This window comes from Doryrhamphus excisus, chromosome 8 (genome assembly GCF_030265055.1).
Source record: "Doryrhamphus excisus isolate RoL2022-K1 chromosome 8, RoL_Dexc_1.0, whole genome shotgun sequence".
In the NCBI taxonomy this organism is placed as follows: Eukaryota; Metazoa; Chordata; class Actinopteri; order Syngnathiformes; family Syngnathidae; genus Doryrhamphus; species Doryrhamphus excisus.
The window spans coordinates 21,922,569-21,934,498 of NC_080473.1; the positions used below are offsets into that span (position 1 = coordinate 21,922,569).

General features: G+C 39.7%; 1 protein-coding gene across 1 annotated transcript in view; it reads right to left on the reverse strand.

Annotated features, from left to right (window-relative positions):
• The window catches only part of dock10 (dedicator of cytokinesis 10), a 77,907-nt gene extending 66,206 nt beyond the window's left edge, over nucleotides 1-11,701 (reverse strand). The window contains exons 1-3 of the mRNA XM_058079072.1: nucleotides 11,559-11,701; nucleotides 10,899-11,057; nucleotides 3,443-3,705 (exon numbers count right to left, since the gene is read on the reverse strand). Coding sequence (XP_057935055.1) covers nucleotides 3,443-3,550 — 108 coding nt within the window. The 5' untranslated portion in view covers nucleotides 3,551-3,705; nucleotides 10,899-11,057; nucleotides 11,559-11,701. The remainder of the gene's footprint in view (nucleotides 1-3,442; nucleotides 3,706-10,898; nucleotides 11,058-11,558) is intronic.
• Between the last annotated feature and the right edge of the window lie 229 nt (nucleotides 11,702-11,930).

Genomic DNA, 11,930 nt, shown 5'->3' on the forward strand with positions numbered 1-11,930 from the left:
ATTACCATTACCATTACGTGAACACACACTGTTTTGTGCTATTCCATTGCCCATCAAACGTGTCGGTGAGCGTCGACTGTGTATTTTTTTTCTCCAAAAGACAAAGTGGGTTGCGTGGATATGTTGGGAGGCGGGAGAGTTTGTTATGTTGCCCTTTATGACACTGACCAACGTGACAAAATGTCATTTATAGTACTGTCCCTTGAGAAGATGTCAAATGATGGACTAATTGTGAAGCGGCTGATTTGCTGATTTGGTACCATCAGGGCGCCATGGACGCCAATGCTAATAACGGGTCTCCACAGCGGACAGCCTTGTGGCATTGCAGATACAGAGCCGTACAATGGGATGCCAGGGCAGACATGTTAGCCATGTGGTTAGTGTGGGCTGGAATCCACCAGCGCTGAATGTCATGTGGTTTGTCCCAGCAGGCGGCATCCACCGCGAGGACGACACATGTGGTGACGTGCTGCTATTTTTTTTAGCAAAGCTCACATTAAACACGCTAAAAAAGACGTGAAGTGGGCTCCATTCATAAGCTCAAATGCAAGAAATTCTATTGTGATATTTGTCATATTTGCATTGTAGATTGGAGTAAAGCCAAAGACCACCATCCATGCTCCTACAGATTTGAAGATGGGTGGTCTGCCATTGAAGAGAAGGATTATAAAGCAGCTCTGACGGAGGCCGGAACCCATTTGTGTACTAGTTGTACTACAGTGAAACTATAGACCAGCCAGAAAAAGAGAGGGAGTGACACGGAGTGAATGAACAGAAGTGAAAGCGAAACATAGAGAGAGGCTCACGCTTCATTGAACGTTACGCCAAAGGGCCTGATTCTGCTGACCTGCTTTCTTTCAGCAACAAAAAAAAGCCATGCATTAACACGTTGACGCAAACATCCGTGTGAGTGGGTGCTCAAACGCCCGTGGACCTTTTACACCCGCTTAGTTTCAGCTGGTGCACAACGCCGTCGTACCTGCACAGTCGGACACATGTTTACCCCAGACTCCTCCATACCTATATACACTTACTATGGTTCCAATTATTATTGTAATTACAATAAAAAATAAAAAATAAAAAATAAAAAATAAAAAATAAAAAATAAAAAATAAAAAATAAAAAATAAAAAATAAAAAATAAAAAATAAAAAATAAAAAAATAAAAAATAAAAAAAAATAAAAGGAAAACAGGAAGTGAACAAATTTAACAATTAGTGATTGTAAAAGTACCAGATGGAGGGGTAGGATCTAATAAGCTTTGCTTCTTCCTACTCCTTTTGGACATCTGGAACTGGGAACTGATTATGGGATGCACTCAATTGGAATCTGATGCATGTTCAAATGAAATAAAACCATTACCATTACCATTACCATTACCATTTAATGCAACTTATTCAAAAAGGTGTCCACACTGAAGCCTCCCAGGAATGATGTCACATGACTACACATGAATGCTGATAAATCGGATGCTTCCAAATCATTTTTTTTGATGCACAGCACAGATGCCAAAATTAAACCCTTGCCACAAAGCATGCTGGGTCAGTAGCCACGTTTATATGAGGAGTTTTTCTCTTCCCGAATGACCTTTCCGAAAGCAATAGTATACATGGAAAGGAAAATTCCAATTGCGTGTCAACATATAATCAACCAGAATAGTCAATGGGGCATGCCCAGTAAAACGTAAACACCAACATCACGTGATACCGACTTCCTCCAGTTTTTCTTCCACTTGTTGGAATAACTCCGTATTGCCAGTTTTTCCTTCATCCAGTCTTGGAATTTAGTTGGAATCAAAAACAAACTTTCCTTAGCAGTCCAGTGCCGATTGCTGGCCTCCATTTTTAAAAGTGAAGAACGTCTGGAGCTGCGTGTTACGTCATATCTCAGCATTCGCTGAAAGAACGCACCCGGGAACAGGAAAAGATAAAGTTCAATCTTGCTAATATTTTATAATTAAGCTGGGCACATGTTTTATATAGATATGTATTTTCTTTTTGACTAAAAGTGTACTTGTGAATGGCGTATAGAAGGGTTTAGATTGTGTTCCACAGATGGCGCTAATGCACACCAAAGCTGCTTGCCAACCGCCAATAAACAACAGAAGAAGAAGAAGAACGCAGTCTGACAACTTTCCGTTTGAGCGGGTACAAGATACCTCAATGGGATTGGGGAAAGGAATATTCCACCCCTGGGAATCCCATGATATATTCATTGGGATTGGCACTTTTCTTTGGGAATGAGGTGTATACAAAGGTTACATTCTTTCCCTTTGAGCAAATAACACCAATGGAATTGGAATATTTGGCTCCATGTATACGTGGATATGTCCCACCAGCTTCAGGAAGTCTTTGAAGCGGAGTACACTATTTTTTGAAACCAAATGTGTCCTGCTTTAGAGACACATTAGAACGTCCCTAAAAAGTCAGTTTTGCATCACAGGGGATCCGTAAGTGTTGGAGCTTAAAATGGACGGATCGGTCCTAAAGTGCCCCAGTGATGTATACTGCAGTGGAATATTATGCACGGTATCGGCCCAAGACATGTACTGTCCAACAAAGCAAGTCAACGATCAATGATCTTGTGCACAGAGAAACATACAGTACGTTTCTACAGCGTCTCCTGGGAGGATTCCAATCTGAAACGTTCTGCACTGAACCAACAGAACGTCCAATTCTTGGACGGCATTGCGATCAATGGTGCACTCTGCTGAGCTGTGTCCTACTGACACACTAACACAGCAAGTGTGGAATGGGAGAATGGGGGAGTGGATCGGAATGACCTTTCTTTATGGAAATCTCCGGAACGGACACTCGGACATTCGGATAAGGAGAATCTAACATGGATCATTCAGTCTTTTTTCTATTTATTCCCCAAAGATGGCCCCTTCTCCCCTTTACCGTCCTTGCTGTGAGGTGTGACACGCCCACCGGAGCTTGTCATAACGTGGAGATTTTTTTTTTTTTTTTTTTTAAAGGTTGTAAATGGAAATGGAGTACCGTGGCGCTAGCTATCACCGCTCCTGCGTCCCTTCCTCCATTTTCCAGATGCCTCCTGCCGCATCCCACTAACCTACAACCAAGCCACAATTCCATTCATCTCATTTGGACACACTGGAAAACTCCTTCCACTCCCCCCCCCCCCACTCTCTTCCCATTGTGGGAATCAATGCAAGGACATATTTGAAGCATTAAAAGCTAGTGTGGGGTCTTTGCTGCATAGAAAGATGCAAGATGAATGTCAATGGCAGCTCTAGCACAGCTGGAAGGCGGTGGGGGTGTGTGTGTGGGGGGGGGGGGGGTATCGGTCTGCAGAGGTGGTGTGGACTCATGAGGTCCCCCTTTTTCAATCCATGTTTGATCATTAACATCCAACCGTCCACAGCCCACAGGTGGCGATGCGTGTTTTTTTTTTTCTATCATCGACGCCGGCTCTTTACTCACCGCCACTGCGGAGTGTCTGACAGCGTTGCAGGCTGTCTGCCGGATCTCCGCGGCGCTCCCGGGCTTCAGCAGGTTCTTGGTGAATCTCCGGGTCGATTCGGCTGCCATGTCGTCATCCGAGCGGTGGCAAGGGGGGGGGGGGTGGTCCGTACGGTCCGGGGTAATGTGCCGCAGTCAGGACCCTCTCCTCGCTCCCGACATGAGCACTCGACACGGCGCTCTGTTTACGCACACATACGGTAGCAGACACACTGGGTAGTCACCTTGGAAATAATCACACACAAACAACATCCGGTTGTTACTTTCAGAATAAAACTCAGGCCAGGAAATGAACGCTGGGGGACGTTGTTCTCTTATTTTGAAGTCCACATTGTATCCCAATTTTGGTCTTATTCCGTAACCTGACGTATTTTTCACGTTCACTTTAAAAACCATTTTCAACCAACTAAACGCATACTGTTTGTTTAAAAGACACGCACTAAAAATGTGATTGCATTGTTTATTACAATGTAAAAATTCTCATGACAGGCATAATAATTCCCAATTGGAGCTACTGTTAATCAAAGACTTGAGTCAAACATTTTTATTTTACAGGAACACATAATGGCCCTTGGGGTCATTATGTCGAATATTTAAAAAACCCCATAAGAGTATGTAAACTGTTTTACATATTTATATTCCACATTATTAATTGAATTTATCGCATTACGTTGTCCATTTTCGGCTCTGCAACTCCTGTGTGCGTTCTTAATTAGTAAAAACGCCAGCTACAGTATTTATGCACCGGTGGCGCTCCCTGGTGTACAAAAGCGGGACTGCAATTACAGGACTACCGCAATCATAATGTAAGATTAGTTAGCTCAGGTTGCTTAAGCTGTATAAATACATTGTAAAGCTACATTCACTTGATAAACCTGTATAAATCAAATGTTAGCACAATGAAGTAGATGATATAAGGTTTAGTATTTACAACAAACAAGTGACAATGCTGTAGCGAACCTGCTTGGGACCAGTTAGCTTGCTAGCAACCATTACGACAGGACACTGGACCGAGGATTTGGATCAAAATTTAGCCTCGGATTATGTGGATTTTCTCGTTAGCGTACAGCTCGGTGCGCGTTTAATGTGTTTTTAAATTATTTTTTTTAGCACAAATGGTAATGGTTTAAGTAGAAAGTCAGCGCACAGTTGACTCTGGTTTTATGCTAGCTAAGAGATTTCCTCCACAAGTCTCAAAAATGTTCACACAAACACGTTTGTACCGTCGTACAACTGTAGCTGTACATGCACAAGTTATTGTAAATGCATGCAAATGACAAATAAAAGGGTCAAATGTGATTGCTGACAAAGACACGTTGTGGCAGTAAGATACACGCCGACACTACCTTCCTGTTTTGCTAGTCGTTTCTTGACTTTAATATTGTTTCTCACCTTCTTCATTAAAATGCTGACACATGCAACTTTCTTTGGCTCCATGTAGGCTGCTTGATGGAAAGAAAAGCTGAGGTGACAAACATGATTCAATTTAAGAAACAAGTCATGGCAAATCGGGTCTTTGGAAACAACACACCTTCAGTGACTTAATAGTACAGTCAAAGTAGCTTTAAATTGTCATTTATCCCTATAATTCATCATTTATATACATTTCAAATTGTTTTATGCATTGTAAAACAATATAAACATACTTTGTGTTAACATTTTTGATTGTCTTGCCATATTTATTGGATTTACAAGGTTTCTTATGGGAAATAAAATATTATTTTAGCGTTTTGGTTAAGATTATTGATGTGAACCAAAGTTCACAATATGGTGGCCTAATTTAATTTTATTTGAATCCAGATTTAACACAAAACAATCAAAATCTAGTAATTTGAAAGTCCTTTGCAGAGAACCAAATTTCTGAATAGTGTAGTACCATATTTGACCTCTGGATGGCGGTGTTACTCCATGTAATGTTGCCATACCACGTTTCCTACCCATACATTGGTGTCAAAGTGTTGACCCCATTCCTTGATTTCTTTTTTTTTTTTTTTGCATGTTTGTCACACTTAAATGTTTCAGATAATCATTTTTTAAACATTAGCCAATCACAACGCAACTGAACACTAAATGCAGTTTTTAAATGAAACTTTTTATTAGTAATGAAGAAGGTTGGGCCACCCTGAGCAGCAACAACTGCAATCAAGCATTTGTGATAACTTGCAATGAGTCTTTACAGCGCTGTGGGGCAATTTTGGAGGGTTTTTCCAGCATGAACCGCCCTTTTTAAGGTCATGGACTTTGACTAGGCCACTCCAAGTCTTCATTTTGTTTTCCTTTAGCCATTCAGAGGTGGACTGCTGGTGTGTTTTGGATCGTTGTCCTGCCGGAGAACCCAAGTTGGTTTCAACTTAACGTCACGACTTTCAGGTCAGACAGCAGAATTCATGGTTCCATTTATCACAGCAGGTCTTTTCAGGTCCTGAAGCAACAAAACAGCCACAGACATCACACTACCACCACCATATTTTACAGAGTATTTTTTACTATTTTATTTTCTACATTGACTCCAAATGCAAAGGCTAAGTCCCACTGGGCCCTTTAACCACTCCGTCTGAGTAATTAGGCTTTTGGCTTTTATCAAATATGTTTTTCAGTTTGTTTATGGACATATCGAGAGACGCAAAACAGCTTTAGATAACATTCTGATATGGTAGTTTCTTTCCCGTTTTTCATCGTTACTAGGGAGGAATCTTACAGGTTTGTAGACTTTCCGACACTGTACAAAAAAAAATCCAAGTTGACTAAACTTAAAAAAAATTGTAACCTCGCTGCCTTAAAATTTGGATTAAATCTAGCAAATTATTTCAGGTAATTTCAATTTCAATTCCGATTTGAAAATGAGTTGAGATGACTTGATTTACATTGTTGATACAACCAAAATATTTGGTTATTTGGCCTAAAAAATGAAGTTCCCAAAACAAATCAATAAGTCACGTGAACTTGGTCTTTTAAGTTGGAGAAACTTAGTTGTGTGTTGAAATTACCTCAAATAATTTGCTAGATTTAATCCAAATTTTAAGGCAGCGAGGTTAAAAAAATTTTTTAAGTTGAGTCAACTTGGAATTTTTTTACAGAACGTATCTGCTTCTTAAATGCAGTAGTCAGGGTTGAAATCTGACACAGATTAAATAATTTTGAAAACATTAAAAATGTAACAATGTTTTGTCTTTAAAACAATACGACGGAGTGTTTCTTACCACCTGACTGAACTATTTTATTAGTTGGGAGCATCAAAACCTAACATTTCTAGTTGTCTCAACAACTAAAACAACAGCAAAATTTAGTTGACCTGACGCACAAAAATAAGTTGACGGAACTAAAAGCTAAAATTTTTTTTTTTTTTTTACAGTGTGGAGTTTGGACAGGCAGAAGTGTGATGGTAGTCTAAAATAATAGTATTCCGACGCAACTGTGATCTATAGATACTTCTAAAACGAGCCATGGCGCTCTAACACAGTAGCTGAGTATTTGCAAGAATGACTTAATACTCCTTTCCTTATTCATACTTCATACAGATATTTCTCAGGCGTTTGATGTGCCGTAGTTGGGCTCAATGAAAGCGTTACCCTGATTTAAGATTAGTCTTACGTAAATATCAGAAGCCGGCAGACAGAATTGTTTTCCAGACTTATTTTGAAGGAATAAACAGCATCTGATGTTCTTTTATTCTAATCAATACGGCCATAGAGCTCCCTACATGAAATATATCTGTTTAATTTGAGTACCAGAGTACGAGTTACAGTTTGTTGTTATTGCCCAGTCAAACAATTGCCCTTTCCAACGGAGCCTCACACCCAGTCAGTCACTTTAAATCCCATTATTTGTTCCCGGCTCTCCTTTGTGTTGTTTAGTTAATGAATAGCCGCGCATGTTCACGTGTGCGAGTGTGTATTAGAGACGAGTGTGTGGTGCCCGGGGTGAAATCACTGGGATAAAAGGCGGCGATGAGGTGTGGCTCGTCGGCATCCTGACAGCTGTAGATGAAATTAAAAAACTTCTGACAAATCAAACAGATTTCTCTCCGGCGCTCTCCCTCGGCCTCTCCCCGTCTCCATCTGTCTCTCTCTCTCCTCACCCCTGGAGCCCTCGTCAGGCAAGGCCGTGTGCGCAACTTGAAACAAAATGGATTTCATCTTAAGTGCTTGGGCAGGCTTTGAAACGGCAACAGCTGCCGGGCCCGCGTGTCTCTCGCTCGCTTTTGTTTTTCGGGGCTCGCCTTTATTTTTCACATACTTCAACAAACTTGAGCCATATTGTGACAGATGAAGGTAGAACGTCAGCGCTTCAAACCCTGACGGTAATTTAGAGATGAAACGGGCACATTTGCCAGGTTCTGAGAGGCCTGTGCCCATCAGAACATCAAAACGGGCCCATTCAGGGAATAGCGGAGAGTGGCGCTCGGCCCTGTAATAAGATGTTAGTACGCTTTTCTCGTGGCGGTTAAACCCACTCGTGAGAAAAAGTCAAATGGTCACACATTATTCACACAAACTCACGTACATTCGTTCAGATAAGAACCACCTCCATGGGAATGTCTGTCAATCAGTCTAACGCCAGCGGGCATAAACTCATTTATGACGAAAAAAAGCTTAGTTCATTGGAAGGAAGCAATAATTGTCGCGGAAAACACTGATCTCTTTGTGTATTGCACAACACAGCAGCAACAGAACCAATGTTGTAATAGCGCTAAGGTGCTAACTGCTCAGCCGGCGTTAGTACTGCTGATTAGTTCGGTACACTACGGCAAGTTTGACACACGTGAGTAGGCCATTAACATTTAAAGTGCATACAGAGGTACTAGACACGGACAACTCTGATGATCTTGTGGCAGTATCGCAAAAATATTTTCAGGAGGTTGCCTACAGCCACATCCCAGACATTTTTCATAAGCAGACCCTGTCAGTACAGGCTGTTTTTGAAGAATATTATGTTCTAGGGTTACATAGACTTGGTATATAGCAAAAGAAAGATTAGACGCTTGTTTTTCATCAGGAGAAAAGGGATTTTTCGACTTTTTTCCGTTATCAGCAGTAGTAGCAATTATAACTTTTTTGTTTGTTAAAATATATTTTTTTCCCTCTTAATATATTGACCTCTTGGGAAATAAAAAAATATAATTAAGTAAAATTTTTGGAAAGTTTGCGGAAAAAGTTGTCACAAGAATAAAGTCGAGAATTTTTTTTTTAATTTAATTTTTATTTGTTTTTCATAATATAATTTTTTTTTATAACACCTTTGCAAAATTTTAACTTCATGCAACTAAAGTGACATTAATAAAGTGAAATTACATTTTTTCATTGTTTGTTTCCAACAAAACCACGACACAGGTGGATTTTTGAACCATATTTTGCTGCCTGCTGCATTTTAATTCAACAAGCTTTTTACCTGATTAAGGCCTTTGCCTTAAATCGGAGGAGTCCAAAATAAGAAGTTACATACTGGATATTTCAAGAATTCATCACTTTTCTCTTCCCCCATTTTTGCTGATTGTTTTATTTTCCAAATATTCTTAAATAATCCCTGTACATTTTCTTCTTGTGATATTATGACTTTATTTACATAATTTTAGAACCCTTTTTCTCCCGACCTAATTGTCTTTATTTTGTTTGTTTTTCATAATATTATGACTTCAAAATATATTTTTTCCTGAACTTAAGCACTTTTCTACAAAAACATTCCCTCTTAATATTTTGACTTTATACTCATAAAATTATAACTTTTTTGTTTGTTAAAATATAACTTTGCTTGTGGCGCAAAAAAACATAAAAGATGTGCAAATATGTCCTTGGGATGGAGCGGTCGGGTTGAAACAAACATTAATACATCTTTGGCAGCAAATGAGTTAGTCATTTTTTGTGCTATTTTGGAAACCGTAGTGGTTATTTGCTTTGGGGGACCAACAACCCGGCGCCTATAGTCGACTAAATTACCTGAATAAAATACATAGTGACAAAGTGATGAGAGCTTGAAAATGTGCTATGACTCTTGTACTGTACTTTGGACTCAAACATGATTAGTTTTGGGTACCTTTCCTGTCACTAGAGAGCAGCAGTGGGCAACAGAAATTCCAATTGTGTGTATAGACTAAAACGGTAAAAGTGTGCACAAACACCCCCAAACTCCAGCAGCTGGTCAAACACACCAAGCGGGGGCTCGGGTGGGATTGAGTGTTTATGTCTGTGGTTTTTTTTTGTGTGTGGGAGAAAGAAGGACCGGTGCTGCAGACGGACCAGCTGAAGAGAGAAGGCCTTCTTGGCCCCACTGCTCAAACCCACAGAATTAATTGGCTCATTTGCTAAGGAAAACACTCTAATCAGTGGGTTTCCTCTCATTAAAAGTTAATTACTTTGACATGAGTTTCCTGCAGAAGAAAGTATTGGCCACTTACAACTCATTAGCGCCAAAGGAAAATATCACACTGAGGAAAGCTGCGTGGAAGACCAAAGAGAAAGGAGGTCCAGGCCAGCAGTGTGGACTACGACCAGTATCGTTGAGTGCAAGCGACATATTGTATGTAAACATGCATGTCGGTACACCCAAAAAGTACACTAAGAATCATGGCTTTTTTGCTAAAACAAGCCATATGCGCTGAGAAATGCTGGATACTAGACTTTCTTCCTTGGGATCATCCTCTTCTTAATGAATCATGACTTTTAGTCCTAATAAGCAGATTTCTACACAGTTGGAATGTGCAGGGTTTGTTTTCCTTTAATTAGCCCCACAGGTTCCCCGGGCGTGGGTGTGGGCGGGGGCATTATAGTGAGCGGTCCTGAGCCCACAGAGGAGGAAACGCTGAGAGGTGGCGCTAAGACGAATGGACCCGGGTCAGGAACCATAAAGGCACGGTGCTGTGGACTGAAGGACAATGATGGGAAACGTCCTGGAGAAAACACACTAGCCAGTGGTGAAAGACAAACGGAAACGTGAAGAAAGAGTTGGGTGATTAGGAGAAAGGTACACTTTGTTGGGTGAACGTAATAAAATGATGGAAAGAATTTCCACCTAATTAAAATGCTGTCATTTAATGAGATATAATTTTGTTGAACCAACTCATTTCAAACATGTTGAGTAAGTATTGGTGTTACCATTACAATGTTTAAATCCAACTTCACTTGTATAGGTTGTTTTAACATATTTACTAAGGTAGAAGCTGACTTATTTTCCTTTGGTTACTTTAACGTCTATATGATTATGGGTATCTTATTTTTACAGGCTAAAACAGCTACAATTTTAAAAGGTAAAATAACACCAGTTATTTAATCCCGACTTGACAAAACTTAAAGTTCAGTCAACAAAAAGTATTTTTAAAAGGAAAACAGACACAAAACAGACTTGATTTGTAAAATGACTAAAAAATGCATATCTTGATTTGATTGCTACTACATTTATGAACTTAAAGTACTCTGTCATGTACCTGAGACTGGCTGATGACACGTTCTCTTTGCAGTATCTCTTTGGTTTGATGAAGCTGAAGAACCAGTCCCTTTCAGGTGGATGGCAGACGTAGGTGAACTTGAACAGGAGACCCTTTTAGTTTGGGACACAGGACATCTTCATAGTATCTAGTAAGTTCCTGGGGTAAATTGAGACAAGAGTGAGGACAAGTCAGCTTACTTTAGTGATTAACAATCAAAGCAACACATGTCAAAGGTTAATAAAAAGCTTAAACTTGTGATTTATGTCCTACTTGGGGAAATAATGTCAATAAATACGTCCATAAAGTACTATTTTATCATACACCTGCACATACATTTGGAAGAACAAAATGATCAACTCACTTTAGCCTAACATGACCACTTTAGCTTCAGCGTTTTTAACCTTATCTGTAATTGACAAGTTAATTTTTACAGGAATGTGAACAGCACATAGTCTTACAATAGTTCATTTTTCCACCTACCAATAAACTTAATTTAACATTGGTTTAGTATGTGTTGTCTACGTGGTGTTTAACAATGGCAGCAATTTAGTTTTAGCTAAAAGGTAACAACACAAAAACTAGTAGTCATAAGTATCTAAAATACAATAAATACGAAAGAAAGAAAGATCACAGAATTAAAAGCGAAAGTTAACTTACCGATGGAGATCTTTCTCCACCAGGGATGGTTTAAACTTTTGATGGATGCAAGAAGATTGTCGTGAGGTAGAATAAGCTAGCTCCCCAACTCTCAGCTATGGCGCTTCTCCACCGGAAGCTACCTTAGCTGATGAATAGGGCCTGTCACGTGTTGCTGCCACCTTCTGTTCTGGAGAGGTATTGCAAATGGGATTCCAATCTCAACCCATTAGGTTGTGCTGACATAAAGCCATCAAGTAGTTTGAAGGATTTTGCTTGTCATGTTAAAACTACATGATTGAAAAATATCTAACCATTAAATATGAATAAATATAGCAGAAACTACATGTTACACCTTTGTTGATAAAGCAGACATGAGCATCAAACAACTTG